Source organism: Lepidochelys kempii, chromosome 14 (assembly GCF_965140265.1).
Source record: "Lepidochelys kempii isolate rLepKem1 chromosome 14, rLepKem1.hap2, whole genome shotgun sequence".
Lineage (NCBI taxonomy): Eukaryota > Metazoa > Chordata > Testudines > Cheloniidae > Lepidochelys > Lepidochelys kempii.
Window position 1 is genome coordinate 14,212,597 of NC_133269.1, and position 21,677 is coordinate 14,234,273.

Genomic DNA, 21,677 nt, shown 5'->3' on the forward strand with positions numbered 1-21,677 from the left:
TTTGAAGCCAAAGTGGTTTCTCTCTCATAAATAAACCAGGTGACTCTGAAATCTCTGGCCGGACATCAATGGCTGATCCCCCAACCTGCCTCTGCAGCACATCGCTCTCTCTGTTACTCTGAGAGTCCCAGCTGCTCTGGCCCCATCTGGTCTCTCTGTAATAATATCTTCACCACCACATGGAAGTAGGACATCCTTCTTCATCCAGCAGCCCTTGTGCATGGTGGCAAGTGGTGTGAGACAGTGTCAGGCCTGAGCTGCTAACAGCCTGGATGATGTATACCTTCTCGTTAGCATGCATATATTAAATTATGCCACTATGACCTTATAATTGTCATTGGGGCTGCTGCTGAGATGTAATATCTTCATTCCTTTCTCCCGCTTCCTAATGAATTGGCCGAGTGGCCCAGCTGCTGTCTTCCAGGCTTGCTGTATTTATGGTTCACTGTCGACCATTACTTGCTTAATGCATAGACAATAAAAGAGCAAGCAAACAAACGGATAAAGGCTGCTGGGAGTCAAAGCTGGAGAGTCAGTAAAGAGAAAGGGACCCCCGGAGCAGCCCCCTGGAGAGCTGGGAGGATGGGGATCTCTGACACAAGAGATCACGTCTGAGAGCTGGCCATTCCCAAGACACCGCTTTCATGGAGTGTGCATGCCAGATGAGTGCATACAGGGGGTTCTCAGTATACATCAGGGTTGCGTTCTTGAAAAGGGCGACAGATACTGAAACGATGGATACCGGAGAATTTTTCCCCATAAGAAATAATGGTCTGCCCTGTCTCTTCCTGCCCAGTTCCACCCCTCCTCCGAGCACGCCCAATCCCTGCTCCTCCCTTTCCCTCGCAGCATCTCCTGAATGCCAGGGGAAGCACCCAAAGAAAAGCCATGCAAAAGGAGAAGCGATTGATATGTGGATCAGGACCGATGTGAATCGGAACATGTTCCCCTATTGATATACCGGGGACCCCCTGTACCAGCTGGCTTGTGTGCGCCTGGATTATCCATTCAGGGAGTGCAGCACGAGCACATAAGGCCCCCAACTACGGTACCGCTGTCCTATGACCTGGTTGCAATGTGGTTAAAATGTAGTGTAGATGGGACCTAACCCCATAGCCAGGTTAAAACTCTCAACAGACGCCAGCTTTTGGTTGGTTACAGAGGCATGGAAGATTCTGCCCAGGCTGCAGCTTTTAACGGCCACATTGCGACTGGGGGTCATAGCCAGAACGAAGACTGGGCCTTTAAGAAAGACGATGCCCTTTTTTCGCCTGGCTTCCCTCACCTGGCCACACAGGCTCCTCAGACATCTCGTGTGAGACAGAGCAGACTGAATATACTTGGGGCTGTTTGAAATGTCACTTTTCTGATGACATCTAACCAGGCTTCGTGCTCCGCAATGGACCTTCTCCCCCTAGATCGTACGGCAGCTGCGCTTTGTCCGGAGATGGTCTGCGTTTGGGAAGACATTCCAGCATGCACTGGGAGAGCTAGTGGCTGCCATGCTCCTCTTCCTCCTGCTGCTCCTTGTCTATGCCCAGTGTGGATGTCTGGTAGGTTATTAGGTTATGCAGAGACTGGCTCTCAGCAGTGGGAGTGTGTGTGGAGAGTAGGATGGGGTTCTGCGTGGTCATGACTCTTACCGGTACAGGGCACTATGCAGTGAATTCCTGTATAGGCTTGATACAAAACAATGCAATGCGTTTGTCTCCCTGCTACTCTGCCGCTGGGCATCAGCTCTGTCAGAGGAGGACCACCCTTCCCCAGAGCTCCTCAGTCAGTCTCTCCACTGCTCCCCAAGAGGGACCCACCCACTGCTGAGATGAGATCAGAGTCTAGTGCTCATATGCATTCACGCCGTCTGTTTTGCTCTGCTTCATCAGTGAACTGGAAAGTTGACTGGGAGCGACCCACCCCCACATGAGGGCAACGGGGGCTTGTGCAATTGCTCAGGATGCTGTAGACAGGAAATGGTGAAGACACCTTTCCTAGCGATAACCCTTACGTTGTCTCTCTCATTCCCAGGCCTTCTCTGCTACAGTAGAGGAGTTCAGAACATTCCGATGTGCTGTCTATGCACTGCTTTCGGCCCTCCATGGGAAAGTGGCTCTCCTGTCCGTGATCCAGGAATTCCCCACCCTCGGCACTGCATACGTCCTCAGCTTCATGGTCAGCTTGCTCTGCATTGGCAGCCGTTTCCTTTGTGCTATCATCCTTCACAGCTACCGCACTGTCCAAGCTGAAATGTACCGCCCTGCTATTGAACCGCAGGACTACGAGATGATCGAGTTCTTTGTGAAGAGGTTCAAACTGTGGATGGGGCTCAGCAAAACTAAAGCGGTAAGAAACGGGGAAACATGGGTGTAGAGCAGCCAGCAAGCCCGAGTCTGGTGCTGCAGCATCAGAGCAAGGTGAACTGAAACCAGGGCTTAATTTGTCAGGGCTTGACCAGGCTGAGCCCTGGCACTTCTGGGCCTGGCAGTTCCAAGCCCTGGCACCTCTGGGCTTGTTGCATCAGTTATGAATGTAAAAAAATTGCTTGAGCCCTGGCCTCTTTTTCATTACAAATTAAGCACTGGTTGAATCCCTCAACTCTTAGGCTGGGGTAAAGTCTGATCTTACAGCAGGGTACATCTGGATTAACTCCTTTCATGGGGTCCCTCGGCTTTACACCACTGTTACTGAGATTGTACTCTAGCCCCCTATCCTTCCCTAACCTCTATCCTGCCCTGGAGCGACCAGCCTTTTAGGAAGAGAAGGGAATTTAGCTTCCATGTAAGAGGGCTCACTTTTCCCCCTTCCTCTCCTTCTGGATAGTAAGGCTCAGCTTTTACCCAGCTGCTATCCCCCAGTCGGTCTACTGGCTGCAGTGGGATTACATGGGTGTGATTTGATCCTAGCAGGTCAAGACTTGGAAGAAGCAGAGAGTGGAGCATATAATGCAAGGCGATCTTGGATTGCTCCTCTCTTTGGAGAGGGGAAGGACAGCCTTGTGGCTAAGAGATATCTGGGTTCATTTCCCTGCGCTGGCTTCTTGCCTGGCCTTGGGAAAGTCACTTGCCTTAGCTTCCCCATCTAAGGCTCCATTCATAAATGGTTAATGGAAGTTATAAGCATGTTAGAGAGAGTAGTATGTTTGCAGTGTTGTAGCCATGTTGGTCCCAGGATATTAGAGAGACAAGGTGCATGAGGTAGCATCTTAGGTTGGTGAAAGAGACAAGGGGACCTGAAGAAGAGCTCTATGCAGCTCAAAAACTTGTCTCTCTTACCAGCAGAAGTTGGTCAATAAGATATTACCTCCCACACCTTGTCTCTCTAGTATGTGGAAAAGATGGCTGTAAGCAACCTGGACTCTAATGATTTAAACCATCTATTAACCCTTCCTAAACCATTATAAATGGAACCTTGATATAAAGTGTGATGGAAAAGCCTATAACTAACACCGCAGGAAAGAGCGCACTGTTGGGGCTCACGGGCCCTCTTACCCCACCAAAGGTAGCAGCACTAGGCTCTGGGATTCTCAGGGGATTTCCTCTTTTTTCCTTGTCATTCAGTTCCGCCACAAAGTAAAGTTTGAAGGGATGGACTCCCTGATTTCACGCTCCTCCAGGAACTCCAAACGCTCCCGCCTCCTGTCTGCTGGCACCATCTTCCGCTGTGCCAGTTCCACCATCTCTTCCAGCTCCTGCAGCTCAGAGGAGCTGGCCCTTTCAGAGAGCCCTGTCCCGGAGCCATACAATGTACAGTTTTACTTGGACCGTCTACCCTCTGCAGTCAATAACCTTCTGGACCAGTTTGACCGGGTCATTAGAGTCATGGAGGATGTATGCCAGTTGGAGAGGGGTCTGGAACAGGCTCAGAAAAGAATTAATGACAAGAAGGGACAGAAGAGCCTGCAGGGGGAGAAGGTGACATCAGTTAAGCAGCTAGAGCTACCGAGGACTTACAGCACCTTCCCGGAGTCTGCCCTGGTCAGACTGAGGGCCCACAGGGCCAAGGTCTCCAATGGCAATGCCACTGATGGGCACAAGCTGGTCCAGCAGCCTCCAGCAGGTGGGATACCTCACCCAGTGGCTGGGTGTGCATCCAGGCTGGTTGGCCCTCCAATATCAACTGATCTCTACCAAAGGCTTACCCAGGCACCAGGCATTTCGTGCAAGTGGAGACCAAAGAGTGAGGAGGGGCAGGGCAGTTTGTGCCATGAAGTTCCTCAGAGGCAGATCCCGTTAAAGAGAAGAGCATGGCAAACAGAAGGAGCTGAGAACGTGTAATGAGACGAAGGTAGAAATCAGGTCATTAAGGGAAGGTCAGACTCCTGTCCCAGCCCTGGAAACGGAGGCCTCTCAATTTCCAAAGGGTGCTTCACTCACAGCATCTACCCTGCTGGGCAAAGGCTGTCCTTGTGAAGGACAAATCTTTGCATTAGCTCAGTCCTTCACCCCTCTCCAGCACAGTGCACCAGAATGCCATTGTTCCCAACTCCTCAGGGGGTCCGACAGTGGGCATGTGATGCCAGTTGCTGGGGCAGAGCTGAAACCCAGCAAAATCATTACATGGTGGTGCTCCCCTCAGAAGTGAACAATAAAGTGGGCAGTTTCATAAGAACTGCAAGAGATATGATGGCTGATGATACAGTAGCAAGTCCGTCCCTTTCACCATATTAGTGCCGACGGCCTCCCCCCTTCACAGAAATGGGCTAATCGAAAGGCAGCTGGAGCAACCACCCCCCAAGAAGCTCTCCCCATATTGCTGCTGAGATCCCCCAGACTGAGACTTGTCAGTTGCTTCCCAGCGCTTTGGAACACTCTCCTGAATAGGCTGAAACAAAGGCAGGTGCAGTAGCTACCCTTGAACAATTCTATCCTGAGAATCAACTCCTGGATGATTATTTTTTTTTAATGGCATTAAAGAATGTGTGGATGAATTAATCACTAACACCAGCTATAGTACACACACATTATAGACACAACCATGCAATGTATTTCGCTAACTCAATTAAAAGATTTATTATAAAGGTAAGAATGGTTGAATGCATTGGTCTGTCCGTACGGCTGTGTTTTTGTGTCTGCTACTTGCATCTGGCCATTGCATTTCCTGGCTTTAGTGCCCAGCGCCCATTCATTCCCTTTGTGAACTGTGTCCTGGGCGCTCCCCAGTCTGTTCCTCCTGTAGACACTGAAGCATGGCCCTTGGCGTGGTGGTGCCGTGGCTGCTGTTCCCATTTTTTCCAGGGTCGCTTTCTGAGGCCTTCCCTATCCTCGCTCAACTCCTTTATCTAGCAATCAGAATTTCCTACCCCGAACAACCCACTGCCCCAGCTAACTTTCTTGGTGTGACACATCATAACCGTGTTACTACAAAGAACCCTGATCCCTAATCCTTCGTTTGGATTTATATGCCTTGCAGCTTGGGTCCCATCACCTGGAGGCAGTGTGTTTAGGGATGGCTGTTGTGTACCTCTTAGATGAAGCCCAGCAGGAGGCTGAAATGGAAGATTTCCAACCCTCTGAATGCCCTGTTGACTGTAAACTGCATCCGTCCCTCATCCCCAGTTACATTTCTGCAGCTCTGTTTCCAATGCAGTGAAAGCACTTGCTTGGGCAGGAGAGATGTCATCAAAGTTTATCGTCTCTTTGCTCATAACTCTCACTTGGATATGATTTTGTGAAGGGTGGCAGGGCTCCAAGAGTCAGAGGAGGAAATTCATGATTCATGTCACAGCCTCTAGTCAGGGAAAGGGGCTGGGTCTCATTAGCACTTCTAGACAGGGTGAGGTACTGCTAAGGGAACCCAGCTACCGGCAGCAACACAGATGCATTAGTCTTTTGTGTTCTCAGCCCCTCAATCCAGCAAGAAGTGAGGACTGAACAACTCAGACACAGGGCAGCAGGCATCTTCAGGACCTTGACACCAGTGAGCAGGAGGGAAGAATTTCCAGTGACACACATACCAAACCGCAGGCCATTCTCTCCCCCTGGTCCGGCACCATTTCAGGCCCAGCACAAGGAACAGTTGTAAGGTAGAGGGCAGCACGCAGGCCTAGGTTGTTTACATGCACCCCCAATGGGTCTTTTGGGAACAGCAGATTGCCCCCTGGTTTTGTCCACTATGGAGCCTGTCTCATTTTAATAATGCCCCTGACACAGATAACATGGCAGGGATGGGATGAAATGGCTCCATTTATAGGGTCAAGGGTTACTTATTTCTATTAGAATATAATGTTTGACTTCAACTAGCTGCCAGACCTCACGTACAGGCCTTAGCCCACTTCAGCATCACAGAGGAGGAACAAAAGTAGCACCATTCAAAGTCTTTCACTCCATGCAATGTAATCAAAGTAGGGCTTTTACCCCACTACATTTCTACAACAATGTCCAGCAGCCCAGGCCTCTCTTCAGAAAGTTGGGAGAATTCTATATAGAAGTTAGAAAATAAAATTATTTTCCTGATCCATTTCAGTTGGGTTTAGTTCCAGTGTTGGTCATAGCAACACCACGCCATTGACTTCTCACTGCAGCAGGAACAGGCCCAGCTTCAGGCAGAAAATTCTTCATTCGCACACATGCAGTTCCCATCCAGCTACTGAGTGCGATCACGATCATTACTTTGCTAGAGCAGCATAAACCTTATTTCAATGGCTTCATGCCGTAAGCAGTGGCACTTCTAAAACAACGTTTCTAGGCAGTAGATTTTTAAGGGAGAAAAATGCAGCTATCCAGACATAGAAACTAGCATCCCAGAGTGCAAATACATTCAGTTCCCATTTCTCTCTGCAGCAAAGGTGTATAGCAATTGGTTTAGTGGAAGCAGAGAAAAGCCCATAATGCACCTGGCTTATTGGGCAAAATTGTACCAGGGAGACAAAATTCATTCCTGACTCCAGCTGGTGATCAAACAGCATGAAGATTACTAGCCCTTGTAAATTTAATCCCAGCTATACGTAAAGCTCCTCTTCACTTCAACACTGCACATGGCTTTTGCTATAACAAAATCCACACTAAATACTTACTCACTTATTAAAATGCCACAATCCACTTCTGCTGCACTTGGTTTTAATGTTAGTCATAGGAATAAATGCATTTACATGAACTAAAATCAGCATAGAAAGCCCTAGGTCTAACACCACAAACAGCAGCACTAAAAATTCCACATGACAACAATTACTGATTTAAAAAAAAGCCAGTTAAAACCTACTACCCTGCCCCACAACGGAAACAAACCATTGCTGCTCCCTCTGGGACTTGGCCTGTGACTGCAAACAGCCTTTTCTGAAGAGGGAGTGTTAGGTGCACTGACTACACCTCCTTGCCCTTGATCCAGTTTAGTTCTGAGTAGTTGCCCAGTGCCTGTTGCTAATGTGTGACGATCTGATTGTTCTTTGGAATGGCTAAACAATTCTATTAGGGGAGTCAGTCAGATTTCCCTTGCTGAGTTATAAAGCTTGCAGTCAAATAATGGAGGAGGGTTGCTAGCAACCACTTACCCTCAAGGACGCCACCTCAAAGTATGACAGGTTTCAGAGTAGCAGCCATGTTAGTCTGTATTTGCAAAAAGAAAAGGAGGACTAGTGGCACCTTAGAGACTAACAAATTTATTAGAGCATAAACTTTCATGAGCTACAGCTCACTTCATCGGATGCATACAGTGGAAAATATCGTGAGGAGATTTTATATACACAGAGAACATGAAACAATGGGTGTTACAACACAGACTGTAACAAGACTGATCAGGAAAGGTGAGCTATTACCAGCAGGAGAGCGGGGGAGGGGGACCTTTTGTAGTGATAATCAAGGTGGGCCAACTGGACCCAGTAGTGACTACTATGGTATCAGAATGCATGTTCTTGTTCACCTGAGCACTAATCCTGGTTTGGAGACTTAAGAGGTGTCAACACCACCTTGCAGCAGTCAGTTCCACCAGTTTTATTTATTGCTTCCTTAAAGGCTGGGTTCGGGGTTAGCCATTCTCTGGTTGTCTTGTAATGTAGATGGTTTTAAATAAGCATAGTAGCAGATCAGCTGCTTTATTCTTTACATCCTCTGTGCAATTTAATTTTCTCACTCATCTTTTTATGGATACCCTGTCACAGCGATGGCCCTTTTTCAGTACCTGTACCAAGCAACACTGAGACAGGCATTTCTACCTATCAAAAATCGTCGTCTGCTGAAGTCTGATGCACAGAGGTAATTTAGTACTCTGATTCCATCCTCTTTGATTGCTCTCTTTACATGCTGGCAGTTTAGCACGTTAGTTCCTAACCTTTTAGAAGTGTTATAGTTTACCATGGCTGGCTCGAAGAAAGTCAGCCAGGTGTCCTTTATGAAGTACCCACGACACACATTCACTTCAATGGGAGAGGAGGGCACTCAACCCCTCTCTGATCTTAGTTGTACTGGCCTCTCCCATTAAGCTGTGCTCACACTAGCCAAGAGCTGTGATGAGCTACACAATGGCTTAAAACATGCACAAGTGGATGGTGGGGCAGCTGCCAATGGTGGCACACCAAGATTAACACAAAGCCAAGAGGGGAAAACCTGGTGCCTGCAGTACCTGGAATAGTAACAACTTGTCGAGCAGATCCACTGACTTTATTTTTATTTTTTAATCTTGTATCCACCACTTTACCAGCCACGGATGGCAAATGAGCTATTTTGCCTTCTAGATCATGTTAAGTCGCATTGTATGTGTCCGTTCATATGACAAAGCAGGCCAGAGTCTCCTGTGGCTCAGACTCCATTTGTGACACTAGGAACTCTGCTACGGATGGTGGGGTTTTAGCTAGGAACCCAGTCTACTCTGCTCATCCATAGACTGACAGCATTGCTGGCCAATTCACTGATGTTTATAGGCCCTGGAGGTGTAGACAGTCCCTTCCTAGAACAGGGCAGAGGGAGCTTTGTGACTAAAAGGGCCATTCCCAGCCAAGGTGTACTTCTATGCTTAACCTGTTAGCATCGGTTCATCCATCCCAGCTTCCAGGCACTATTGCAAAGGAATGCCGCTGTAGATGCTCTGACGCGATTGCTGTGGAAGATCAGCATTTCACAGGTGGTACACCAGGTATGTGGAGTAATAACAAATCAGTTTGTCGTTTGATTCACTCTTGGTCCCAAGTGTTTTCCATACTTGCACTCAGTAATGTTGTCAAACCCTTCCTCCCTGGAGACTTAGCAGGGGTCTGGACTGCTTGCCTCTGGAAGAGATGTCAGGTCTCAGAGGCACGAGTCTGTAGGTTCACACTATAGTGTTTCTCCTCCACGTGGTTAGTTTGCTCCAGGAGCCACTGTTTCTGCTGCTCATTCACATCCAGTCTCAATGTCACCTCCTGGAAGATCCTGTTCACGGCAACCTATATACAAGGTAAGAACAACCCAGATTGATCTCAGGCCTTAGCTAAATGCTGCTTCAAAAGGGGAGGCTCTCCTGATCAGGCTGGTACCTCACCTCCTTAAAATTAAGCTTTTTGAACATGCAGATACTAGCTTCATTTTCCTGTCCAACCTTAGCCTCAAATTTGGTAATTCCCAGCTTTGTTACTCCTACAGGAGAAGCGAGAAAGAGAGATAAGAACCCCTAGCTGCACACATGTATCTCCATAACATTGCATTGTCATGACTGTAGACTAGCACGATTCCCATGCTCCTTAAATATGGGGGCTGGTGTATATATCCACCACCCTCTCCACATATGCAGAGCAGCCAACGGGAGCACGTGTGCCTGTGTGTCCCTATCACATGACTTCCGTCCTCCCACATTTAGCTATCCTTACCATAAAACATCATAATCAGAGTTGTCTCCTTGCCAAACCCTCGGCCACGGCAGCTGGGCTCTAAAAGAGAAAAGAACAGACGTTGGTGTCCATCTATATAACACAAACCCTGTAACTCAGTCATGTGCTGGACTAGCAGAAAGCGGATTGCAGATAAGGACTGAATTGCACTGGTAGAGCTCAGAGCACAGGAAGCTTGTATGTTATCTGCCTACTTTCCATCTAGCTGTAGCCAATGCTACCACTATCTGATGAGGAGAGTTGTCAGAATCCCCCTGAAGCCAGTTGCATGCTTTCGTACCTAACAGCTATTGCAGGGCAGAGGGTGGCATTAGGGTGATAGTGGCATTAGCAGCCTGGGGCTGTGCTTAATTGTACCTGCAATCATGACTTCTATCTCCCCCACTGTTGGATCTTCCATATCTGTGAGGAACAGGTTCACGTCCCCCACCATGCAGTCCTCCTCGGTACCTGCTTGCCCAGACCACCTCTCAGTCTCCAGTACAATAAACGTGCATTCTGGGGAAAGTGAGACAGCAGCAGAACTCACAGGGCATGTTTAAGAATCATTCACAAATTACTGAAGTATGACAATAAAGATGATGGACAATGGGCAGAGAAGCAACATCCTGCATGTATTAATAGCCTGTATGAACCAGTAATCAGGGCTCTGGGCCAGACAGGCATGCTTATCACAACTGCCACTACCAGCAGCACCCTAGAAAATCTATGCTGGTTTCGGTTTGCATGGACCCAGGGCTCACACAAATACTTTAACTTGATGCAATATATAAAATTAATGTGGATTAGGTTTCCCCACTTCATCGCCTTTTACAGTACATTCAGGCATAAAGAACCTTGAATGTGAACATAAGAGACTGAAGCAACCTGTTGAGTCACCTAGTCTATCCCTCGGCTCCTTTCAGTATGTCGTCTCGTGCTGTCACTACTGACCAAGACAAGGGTTAACCTCTGGTTTTCAGAGGTTCCAGTGATGACAGTGAGACCCAGAAATGTTGGTTACGTAATTTTTGAGGGAGGGAGGGTTATAGCCTGAGAACCTACTCCTTAAATGACCCCAAATTTGAACCACTAACACTACTCCCCACCCCCCTGAGACACAGCAATTTTCAAGACAAGCAGATTAAGCACGTGGATTTTAGAGCATTTAGAACAAAACTGGCAGTTAAATAGTAAGCTAGTCTCACCCTTAACTCTAGGGGGGCTACTGCCCTGCTATAATGGCTCACACCCCTTACAGTATAGCCTTGTAGAATCACACCTGCCAGAAACTCAGAGCTAGCTGTGATTCCGAACAACAGTGAGGCGGAAGCGTTCACTACACCTTTCCACTCTTGCAAAACATTCAAACACCTCACTATCTGCATCCTCCTGCCAGCTGCGCTGCATCTCATACTCCTGCTCCAGGCTCAGTGGCTCAGATGCGGTCAGTCGCTGTAGCTCCTCCGATTTCATCCACTCGTGGTACCTGATGGAGAGTGCCACAAACTGAATGCAGACCTATTTAGAACATCACCTGTTGTGTTCCACTGAAATCTTTAAGGGTCAGACTGTCCCCCTACCATGAACCTATTCAGAAAACTACAAGTTGCTATAGATGCCCTATTGGCCAGGGGCTGCAAGGCTCACGTAACTTCTGAAATAACATAGGCATCAGTACACACACTCCTTCACCCAGGCGCACAAATGAAGTATAGTATAGGGGTGTGTGACACCTCGCTTGAGTCTGTTTTGCACTGAGACTGCAATCATCCAAGTCTGCAGTTTACAAACTCATGGCTTAACATTTAAATTTTTCAGAGACCAGTTCAGCTTTTATGAGTTGAAGTTTCACTGTTCACAAGCAATTTGGAAAAAGTTATAGTGAGCACTGAAACAGCAGCAGTTCTGATGACTGTTTGGTGGCCAACGTGAAATGAGCTAGTGGGCTCAGCCCACTTCTAACTGGACAAGTGTCCACATGGATAAACAAACATCACCACTGACATTTGCTGTCCACCTTTGATGACAGTCTCAGGGGAGGGATCAAGGACCTTGAGCTGCCATCTCACACCTAGAGGTGGCTGCTCAGGAGCAGAAGCAAGGAAGAGGGGCAAGCCAACATAGGCATTGCTGCTGCTTGTGCTGTGCCACTTACACAGACAAAGAGATCATTTCAGGCCTCAGGGCTGGTAACCCAGAGCCTTCCATGAGCGCTAAATTCCCTTAAAAAATAAAGTTGAACTTTAAAAATAGAAACAGATGTCAGGCTACATACCGGCATACATGAGCAGAGGTGTATGGTACCAGGGTCACCTTTTTCCCCTGTAAGACTGTGTTCTGGTTAATCTTCATAGTCTCCAACCTGAAAGAGAGACAGAAAGTAACTTACTGAAGTCTTTAAAGATGCCAAGGGAAAAGTACATCATCAACATCTGTTCTTTGAAACTGAGTAACTATAATGAATTTCACTTTCTCATGGAGACCCCTTTAAATAATGGGCCCCAACTTTTTTTTTTTTTTACTTCCTTACAAACTCTCCCCCCCCCCCACATACATTTTTCTGCTCCCCTAATGGGTTATCCTGGTCTTTTCAGCAAAGGAGACACTGGCTAAGTGACACCTGTAAGAGGTGATGAGAAAATGCAAGAGACGAGCCCCACACCAAAACTGGCCCTAGTCTGACAGGTCAGCACTGAGCAGCCATTTGCCCCCACACCACTGCGTCACATCCAAGCAGTGAGGGACACAGATCCATCACTCTCCAGCCCCAGAAAGGAGGGGGGAGGAAATGGGCAGCATCCAGCCCCTCCCCAAGGGGGGTAGGGAGGTCGGTGGGAAGGAGTCTGGGGTGGCATCCAGCCCTTCTCAGGCTCAGGCCTGGGTGTGGGGGGGGGACAGGTGGGTGGGAAGGAGTCGTGGTGGCATCCAGCCCCTCTCTCACCCAGCCCCAGGTGGGGGGGGGGAGTGGAGGTGGGTGGGAAGGAGTCGGGCTGGCATCCAGCCCCTCTCTTGCCCAGCCCCAAGTGAGGGGGAGGGAAGGAGCCGGGGTGGCATCCAGCCCCTCTCTCGCCCAGCACCGGTGGTGGGAGGGGAAGGGAGGGGCGGTGGGTGGGAAGGAGCCGGGGTGGCATCCAGCCCCTCTCTCGCCCAGCCCCAGGTGAGGGGGAGGGAAGGAGTTGGGGTGGTATCCAGCCCCTCTCTTGCCCAGCCCCAGGTGGGGGGGAAGGAGCCGGGGTGGCATCCAGCCCCTCTCTCGCCCAGCCCCAGGTGGGGGGGAAGGAGCCGGGGTGGCATCCAGCCCCTCTCTTGCCCAGCCCCCGGTGGGGGGGAAGGAGCCGGGGTGGCATCCAGCCCCTCTCTCGCCCAACCCCAGGTGGGGGGGGGGAGTGGAGGTGGGGGGGGGGAGTCGGGCTGGCATCCAGCCCCAGGTGGGGGGGGGAGTGGAGGTGGGGGGGGGGGAGTCGGGCTGGCATCCAGCCCCAGGTGGGGGGGGGGGAGTGGAGGTGGGGGGGGGGAGTCGGGCTGGCATCCAGCCCCAGGTGGGGGGGGGGAGTGGAGGTGGGGGGGGGAGTCGGGCTGGCATCCAGCCCCAGGTGGGGGAGGAGTGGAGGTGGGGGGGGGGAGTCGGGCTGGCATCCAGCCCCAGGTGGGATAGCTGGCCCCCCGTGGGCTGCGGATGGGAGGCAATGGAGGGGGACGCCCAGCCCGGGGGGGGGATATCTAGCCCATGCGGTCCTGGGGCTACAAGGCACCTCCTGTCTCGCTCCGACCCGCTGCGGGCAGCCGTAGTGCCTCACCTAGGGCGCATGCCACCGAGTCGAGTGCGGCCGGGCGGCTCCGCGCTCCCGCACGTGATCCAGCGCATCCAATCGGCGGAGCAGGGGCTAGGGTTGGCCTCGTTACGCGTGCGGAAGGTCTTAGCGCTGCGCGGTGAGTCCGCGCATGCTCTGTACGTTCCACGGGATGAGGGTGGCGTCTCGGGTGTGCTGGCCGGGTCCTTGGGAGCGCAGGTACGGGAGGAGCTAGCTGCCTGTGGGCCGGGGCCGGGGTCTGGAGTCGGTCTGAGAGATGGGGCTCTGGGGTGACATGTGGGGGGTTGGGCAGTGCGGGGGCCCTGGGGTGGGAGCTGGGGGCTTTGGGGTGGGAGCTGGGGGGGCTCTGAGATGGGCGCTGGGGGAGTTGGAGTTGGAGTGGGAGGTGGGGGGCTCCCAAGGGAGGTGGGAGTCGGGTATTGTGGGGGCTCTGGAGTGAGAGGTGGGGGGCTCGGGCAGTGGGGGGACTCTGGGGTGGGAGCTGGGGGGTTGGGAAGTGGGGTGGGATGTGGGGGAGGCTCTGGGGTGGGAGCTGGGGGGTTGGGAAGTGGGGTGGGATGTGGGGGGGGCTCTGGGGTGGGAGCTGGGGGGTTGGGATGTGGGGGAGGCTCTGGGGTGGGAGCTGGGGGGTTGGGAAGTGGGGTGGGATGTGGGGGGGGCTCTGGGGTGGGAGCTGGGGGGTTGGGAAGTGGGGTGGGATGTGGGGGGGGCTCTGGGGTGGGAGCTGGGGGGTTGGGAAGTGGGGTGGGATGTGGGGGAGGCTCTGGGGTGGGAGCTGGGGGGTTGGGAAGTGGGGTGGGATGTGGGGGGGGCTCTGGGGTGGGAGCTGGGGGGTTGGGAAGTGGGGTGGGATGTGGGGGGGGCTCTGGGGTGGGAGCTGGGGGGTTGGGAAGTGGGGTGGGATGTGGGGGGGGCTCTGGGGTGGGAGCTGGGGGGTTGGGAAGTGGGGTGGCATGTGGGGGGGGCTCTGGGGTGGGAGCTGGGGGGTTGGGAAGTGGGGTGGGATGTGGGGGGGGCTCTGGGGTGGGAGCTGGGGGGTTGGGAAGTGGGGTGGGATGTGGGGGGGGCTCTGGGGTGGGAGCTGGGGGGTTGGGAAGTGGGGTGGGATGTGGGGGGGGCTCTGGGGTGGGAGCTGGGGGGTTGGGAAGTGGGGTGGGATGTGGGGGGGCTCTGGGGTGGGAGCTGGGGGGTTGGGAAGTGGGGTGGGATGTGGGGGGGGCTCTGGGGTGGGAGCTGGGGGGTTGGGAAGTGGGGTGGGATGTGGGGGAGGCTCTGGGGTGGGAGCTGGGGGGTTGGGAAGTGGGGTGGGATGTGGGGGGGGGCTCTGGGGTGGGAGCTGGGGGGTTGGGAAGTGGGGTGGGATGGGGGGGGCTCTGGGGTGGGAGCTGGGGGGTTGGGATGTGGGGGGACTCTGGGGTGGGAGCTGGGGGGTTGGGAAGTGGGGTGGGATGTGGGGGAGGCTCTGGGGTGGGAGCTGGGGGGTTGGGATGTGGGGGACTCTGGGGTGGGAGCTGGGGGGTTGGGAAGTGGGGTGGGATGTGGGGGGGGCTCTGGGGTGGGAGTTGGGGGGTTGGGAAGTGGGGTGGGATGTGGGGGGGGCTCTGGGGTGGGAGCTGGGGGGTTGGGAAGTGGGGTGGGATGTGGGGGGGGCTCTGGGGTGGGAGCTGGGGGGTTGGGAAGTGGGGTGGGATGTGGGGGGGGCTCTGGGGTGGGAGCTGGGGGGTTGGGAAGTGGGGTGGGATGTGGGGGGGCTCTGGGGTGGGAGCTGGGGGGGTGGGAAGTGGGGGGGGGCTCTGGGGTGGGAGCTGGGGGTTGGGAAGTGGGGGGGGGCTCTGGGGTGGGAGCTGGGGGGTTGGGAAGTGGGGGGGGGCTCTGGGGTGGGAGCTGGGGGGTTGGGAAGTGGGGGGGGGGCTCTGGGGTGGGAGCTGGGGGGTTGGGAAGTGGGGGGGGCTCTGGGGTGGGAGCTGGGGGGTTGGGATGTGGGGGGGGCTCTGGGGTGGGAGCTGGGGGGTTGGGAAGTGGGGTGGGATGTGGGGGAGGCTCTGGGGTGGGAGCTGGGGGGTTGGGATGTGGGGGACTCTGGGGTGGGAGCTGGGGGGTTGGGAAGTGGGGTGGGATGTGGGGGGGGCTCTGGGGTGGGAGCTGGGGGGTTGGGAAGTGGGGTGGGATGTGGGGGGGGCTCTGGGGTGGGAGCTGGGGGGTTGGGAAGTGGGGTGGGATGTGGGGGGGGCTCTGGGGTGGGAGCTGGGGGGTTGGGAAGTGGGGTGGGATGTGGGGGGGGCTCTGGGGTGGGAGCTGGGGGGGTGGGAAGTGGGGTGGGATGTGGGGGGGCTCTGGGGTGGGAGCTGGGGGGGTGGGAAGTGGGGGGGACTCTGGGGTGGGAGCTGGGGGGTTGGGAAGTGGGGGGGGGCTCTGGGGTGGGAGCTGGGGGGTTGGGAAGTGGGGGGGGGCTCTGGGGTGGGAGCTGGGGGGTTGGGAAGTGGGGGGGGGGCTCTGGGGTGGGAGCTGGGGGGTTGGGAAGTGGGGGGGGGCTCTGGGGTGGGAGCTGGGGGGTTGGGAAGTGGGGGGGGGCTCTGGGGTGGGAGCTGGGGGGTTGGGATGTGGGGGGGCTCTGGGGTGGGAGCTGGGGGGTTGGGAAGTGGGGTGGGAGCTGGGGGGGGCTCTGGGGTGCGATGTTTCTCTTTCATGCCCTCCCCCCCCCCGGGTTGTATTTTGGACAAGGGAGTAGACTGTGTCTCCAAATAAGTCTGTGTCATGTGGGTTTCCTCTTTGCTTTGCCTCTCCTTGTTCCCACCTCTAATTTATTGTCACTGGGCATTTGGGGAGAGTCTGCCTTAGATTTGCACATTTTTCTATGATGAGGTGTCTGCTAGCATGATAATTCTGGGCATGCTTCGGTAGCAGTCTCTCTTGGTTTTGATCTGTTTTAGGCTTTGCTGTAGTGTTTTTAGCATCACTATCTTGTGTGGGGTTGTTTGCTCCATTGAACTGGAGATGAATATTGTCTTGTCCAGAACAGGATCGTGATCTAGGAGTGGGTTCTATTTCTTAGCTGATTTTAGCTTTTCCTCCTCTACTACTCTGCTGTGGAGATGTTTATTGTTGTGATTGAGGTGGTGCCAGAAGTTAGTTGAATGTTCTTCTGTGTGTGGACTAGGAGGGAGTTTGTACTGATAATTTGTGCCAGCTGGTGTAGTTACTTGATAAGACAGGGCCCAAACCGTTTCTCCTATATAGCAGGATGAGTTAGATTAAGTTCTCAAGTAACTGGAGTTGTGATTTTATTGGCAAATTGTAATTCTTTAACGGCTTATAAATTCTTCAGAGGGCTTTTTTTTCAGACGCTTTTATTGCTGTTGTGAAGTTCCCCAAATGCTTTTATTTTGGAGGCCTACGTAAGTATAATTTCAATGTATTCTGTTTCTACATTGAGTGTTAGCTGGCTGTTTTTTGGAAAGTATATGGGGAGAGATTGGGGTTGTTGGGTGTTTTTTATTGTAGCAATCTGCAGAATAACTCGTGATGGCAGTATATTTCTAAAGCATATTGATTATTATTTGGGTGATAGTATGATCATCCTTTTATAGAATCATGGTTTTCCTACTGAGTGGGTTAGTGGAAATCCCTGGTTTGATGGCCATTTCAGGAAGGTTGGTACATTCCATAAGAGCTGCCATAATAGGTCAGACAGTCCATCTAGCCTAGTATCCTGTCTCCAACGGTTACCCATACTAGAGCTTCTGGGGGAGTGTACAGAACAGGGCAATTATGGAATGATCTGCTCCTCTCTTGCACTGCCGGCTTCTTGCAGTTGGTAACTGGTAAGTATCTGATGTGCAGGGAAAAAGAGTAGGGCTATCTGATTACTGTCTTGACATAGGGCACAAATGTTAAGGATTTTGAACGGAGGTGTCAGGACAGTGTGTTGGAGGATGGGACATCTGGAGGTGTGCTCATATCCCAGGGCAGGACAGAGTCCCAATTGCAATTGGGCTCAAATCTTTCTCTGTTTACAGTAATGGGTTGCCCATTGTTGTCCATCGGTCTTTCAGTGGCATCGTGAGCAGCTGCTGATAATGATAACCAAGCTTGGACATGTTGTCTCTTTAGGCTAGACGTAGCAGAGACAGAAGATACCTGCTTCTCCGTTCCAGGCCCCTCTATCCTCAAACATGGCGGGTGGCATTACCGACACAGGGGAGCTGTACTCTCCTTACGTGAGTATTACCATTGGGATGTACCACTGCTGTTAGTTCAGTGTCTTCTCTTCACAACCCTGCTTATTCTCAGGGTATGTTGTTACTTATCTTCCTGGTTCCCGGTGAACACAGTAATCAATGTCAAAGTTGCAAGGAATGCTGGAAGATATTAGGGTAAGGGCAGTAGAACATGTTTAGCTTGTTGCCCAAGAGATCTTGGTTTGAATTACACCACAACAAGGGCCACTTCAGAGTTTGAAAGGGACCCAAGTATCTGGAGTTTAGTGAGTTAGCTTAGAGAACTTTCATCCTATCTTTGAGACTTTATATGTTAAGTTTGGCTTGGTCCTTTTTTCAGCTGTATTTATGGTCAGAAATGTGAATGTGAAAATGGCATCACCTTACTGCCTGTCTCTGGTCCATGTGTCTCTTGAGATGCATCTGTTCACTGATACAAACTAATTTTAAATAATCAGTTATAATGCATAGTATTTGCGTATTGTTTTACATCACCAGTTACTCTACAAACCTTAAAGGGACACCATCAACCTGATACTTAATCGATTTGAAAAAATGAGTTACAAGTAATTTGATACTACACTTGCCCTTGAGCCCCCTTGCTCATTTTTATGGTTTTACTTCCACATTTTTAAAACAAGCTTTTCCTTCTCTCCCCTGATCTCATGTGAAAGACTTGCACAAATAGGTGCAGCTGTGTGGGATGCTGAAATTCACTATCTACAAAGCATTGTCAAATATAAAAAGAAAACAAATTGAAAGCTTAAGGGGGCAAACCTTTTTTCCTCTGATCTGTTTGTTATTCATTTCACATATTAATTGTAACAATGATAAATAAAAAAATTCAGACAGAAGTGATTTGTCCCAAATGAGCAGTCCTCACAGCATCCTTTGTGAGGTAGGTAAGTATAATATCCATTTTACAGATGGGGAAACTGAGGCATTGAAGTAAAGTGACAGTCACTACTAGAGGGATTAGAACATCAGGTATTTCTGCCTCTCAGCCTTGTGCTCAGAACACTAGACTTGACTTCTCTTCAACCTGGGCCCTGCAAAGACAATACAGCTCTGTGAGCATAAGCTAGAGTCTATTCTTTCTTATGCATAATCTCAAAATTAGTAGTTAAATTTGGATTTCTTGATTTATTATGGTGATGATATAAATGGCAGAACATAGCTCAGGAATCTAAAATATGAGTCTGAAGTGTGGGATTTGCTGTATTAACTCCTGCATATTAAAAATGCCTGGCTAGCCTGGGGCACTAGTGACCATTTTAAGATCAGATATTTCATGAACCCACAATGCTAGCATTTAGTTCTGTACACCATTGGGAATGCTGATTTTTTTTTATATCTAATGGGGGTTCACAAAATATCAGATAATAAAATTATCACATATTACTTCCCCATAGCTTCATTTCTGAAGCGATCTTAATGGTTATCTCAAGAACCATTAAAGAGAGAACGAATGTTTTCCACCACCTGAGATCCAGGAATCTCAGCTTTCAAATGCTAAAAACATTCATCTCGAGTCTAGGAACCCTCAAAAGCTGAGGGTAGAACGGGGCATTATGCTCATAAGAGTATTGGCAGCTAAAAGCAGGCCAGAACTGAAAAGTGAAGGGGGCAGGGCAGCAACACAGTAATCAGAAAAACCTGATTTTAAGCATTTCCTGCCTGATTACAGTTTTTTGATAATTTTTATTGTCTTGTGCTTTTGCATAGTTTGTGGTCTTAAGCGTTTTCATGTTCAAGAGATTCCAGTTGGCTCAGTTAGGTGGAGAAAATATTATGTGAGAGAATATGAAGTAGTCACTTTTTTTTAACTTCACTAATAGCATGAACATCTCAGACATTGCTAGAATAGGGAATTGGTGCAGAAGCACCTTTTTAAATGTTTTTCTTGAAACTATTGACATTTTTTCATAGTCAACATTTAAAAAAAACCAAACTACTAATAAAGTAGTTGTCACGCTCACTTTCAAGGTCTAGTATTTTGTGACTTGCCAAGAGCAGAAACACTTTGGTGAACCAGTACTAAAGCTTTCAGGATTTATGTTGAGAAGGAAATCTGCTCTCTTCTTAATGGGTTTTGATTTCTTTATTTTAAGTGAATTTCCAGTACTGACATTGGCAAAATCATCTTTTGACTAGTAAGCCAACCCAATTTGATCTTCCCCATGGAGGGGGAATATGGAATCCTGGGATGTTTTTAGTTGCTTTTCTGACTGCATGCATAGTTCAAAATATTAGTGTTGCAGAAATTCCTGGAGTCTGAGTTCTAGGGAACTGTAGCTATCTCATTTCCTCTGAGGATGCTGGGCTATCTCTACCCCAGGGTCTGAGGACAGTAACATGATGCCAGTCTTGGCATCTGTTCAACCAAAGCCAAGAAAAATCATCTGGGTTTCTGTCCAAGTCCTTCATTGCAAAGTGAGTCAGGCCCCTGGGCACTCTGAACACAAGGGGAAGTAAGCGGGAAATGGGAGCCTGCCAACTGAGTGACATGAGCCTCTCTGCAAACCGTAAGGCTGCATTTTAGTCCTTTGGGGGATCAGCTGATGTTCATGTTTGAACAGCGAAAAGGTATAGTGTCTCATTGTGAGCTTAACAAAAAAGACTTTGCATTGTGTTTTGTATGATGTCTCCAAGCTTGGCTCCTATGATCTCTGGCCACGCCAAGCACTACATGTGGGTTTCTCCCTCATTTACACAAAAATTCTCATGGTTTATAAGGAAGTGGGGAGACTCTCAGGGTGTGTCCCACACCATGTTTGCATTAAGAATGGGAGGGCAAAGTCTCCTCCCTTTGCTCCGTCTTCACCTTCTTCCTTTAGCACAGCAGGTGGGGTCTGTTTCTTTTCCACCATTTGCATTGTGGTGATCCTAAGCACTACATGTGACTGAAGTGGGGACAATTTAGAACAGAAACAGTGAAACAGGAAATGGGATAGACCAGTCTTTGTACAGTGGAAGGAAGTAGGTTGTGGAGGAATTGCCCACCATTTCTACGATCCCTACTCAGTGTCTCAGAGGAAAAAGGCAGAACTCCTCAGTCACGCAGCATGGAGGAAAATTATTTCCTTGCCTTCAATCTGGCAGTCACTTTGACCAGTTTACAACTCTCAGGGCTTGTCTACATTAAACCAATGCAAATCCCTGTGTGAACGCCCTTACATTGATTTAAGACAGGTTAAATCAATTGAAGGATATTCACACACAAAGTTTCACCATTTTAACTAAATCAGTTTAAAATTGCGTCTTTAGTTAAACCAGTGCAACTTTGTGTTTAGATTAGGCCTCAGCTGCACTTTGATTAAAACAGCTTGTGATAAAGGAATAGCTTGATTCTGAGGAAACATGAGTGGACCACATCATGACACAGTCCATTCTCTCTTGTTGCAAAGGGCCCCTCTGTCTCTGGGCTTCCAAGCACCAAGATGCTGAGTGAGAGAATTATGTGCACCAAGCTGAGGGCTTCCAACCACAAATATTGTTCAACAGCTCACGAAAGCTCATGCTCAAATAAATTGGTTAGTCTCTTAAGGTGCCACAAGTACTCCTTTTCTTTTTGCGAATACAGACTAACACGGCTGTTACTCTGAAACCTGTTCAACTGTATAGGTCACAAGATGCTTGGAGGCCAGTCTCCTTTGGTCAGCAGATCTGGTTTTGCTGGCTCAGCCATACTTTACAAAGAATGGTGGTAGGACAATGGAAGTGGAAAGTGTCTAGTGCTTGAGGCTATTTCAGCTCCAGACCTTCAGTTTCAGGTTAAACACTGACTTCACTAGGGCAGCCTGTGTGTAGTGATGGTGCCTCTTGCATTTATGCTCATCAGCAAAGATTTAATCCCTGGAGCCTGACTCTCCCCAG

At 50.4% G+C, this 21,677-nt stretch overlaps 3 protein-coding genes across 8 annotated transcripts in view; 2 read left to right on the forward strand and 1 right to left on the reverse strand.

Annotated features, from left to right (window-relative positions):
* LOC140897608 (polycystin-1-like) overlaps positions 1–5,022 on the forward strand; it is a 61,531-nt gene extending 56,509 nt beyond the window's left edge. For 4 of the 5 annotated variants that reach the window (XM_073310426.1, XM_073310428.1, XM_073310427.1 and 1 more), the window contains exons 45-47: positions 1,419–1,553; positions 2,026–2,340; positions 3,555–5,022. In XM_073310426.1, coding sequence (XP_073166527.1) covers positions 1,419–1,553; positions 2,026–2,340; positions 3,555–4,271 — 1,167 coding nt within the window. In that variant the 3' untranslated portion in view covers positions 4,272–5,022. The other variant, XM_073310430.1, reaches the window with a different exon arrangement.
* Positions 5,023–7,575: 2,553 nt separating this feature from the next.
* On the reverse strand, positions 7,576–13,689 carry NAT9 (N-acetyltransferase 9). Of its 2 annotated transcripts, none has more exons than XM_073310752.1 (7): positions 13,570–13,689; positions 12,048–12,134; positions 11,149–11,258; positions 10,148–10,288; positions 9,770–9,829; positions 9,445–9,539; positions 7,576–9,349 (listed from the first exon to the last, which is right to left on the reverse strand). In XM_073310752.1, exons 1-7 carry the CDS (start codon positions 13,635–13,637, stop codon positions 9,206–9,208), a joined length of 705 nt encoding a protein of 234 aa, XP_073166853.1. In that variant the 5' UTR covers positions 13,638–13,689; the 3' UTR covers positions 7,576–9,205. The 2 variants fall into 2 exon arrangements, with proteins under 2 accessions (XP_073166853.1, XP_073166854.1); XM_073310753.1 differs by having other exon boundaries at positions 13,525–13,602.
* A 4-nt stretch (positions 13,690–13,693) lies between these two features.
* The window catches only part of TMEM104 (transmembrane protein 104), a 98,981-nt gene continuing 90,997 nt past the window's right edge, over positions 13,694–21,677 (forward strand). The window contains exons 1-3 of the mRNA XM_073310750.1: positions 13,694–13,782; positions 16,926–16,979; positions 17,695–17,801. Of these exons, the coding sequence (XP_073166851.1) occupies positions 17,757–17,801 (45 nt within the window). The 5' untranslated portion in view covers positions 13,694–13,782; positions 16,926–16,979; positions 17,695–17,756. The remainder of the gene's footprint in view (positions 13,783–16,925; positions 16,980–17,694; positions 17,802–21,677) is intronic.

Excerpts from the sequence above, each read along its gene's own strand:
- NAT9 (XM_073310752.1), bottom strand. The coding sequence starts at position 13,637 with ATGCGCTGGATCACGTGCGGGAGCGCGGAGCCGCCCGGCCGCACTCGA. Across the intron at positions 10,289-11,148 it reads CTGGCAGGAGGATGCAGATA|AATGCACGTTTATTGTACTG; the intron begins GTGAGGTGTTTG and ends CACTTTCCCCAG. Across the intron at positions 9,350-9,444 it reads AAAAGCTTAATTTTAAGGAG|GTTGCCGTGAACAGGATCTT; the intron begins GTGAGGTACCAG and ends CCTTGTATATAG.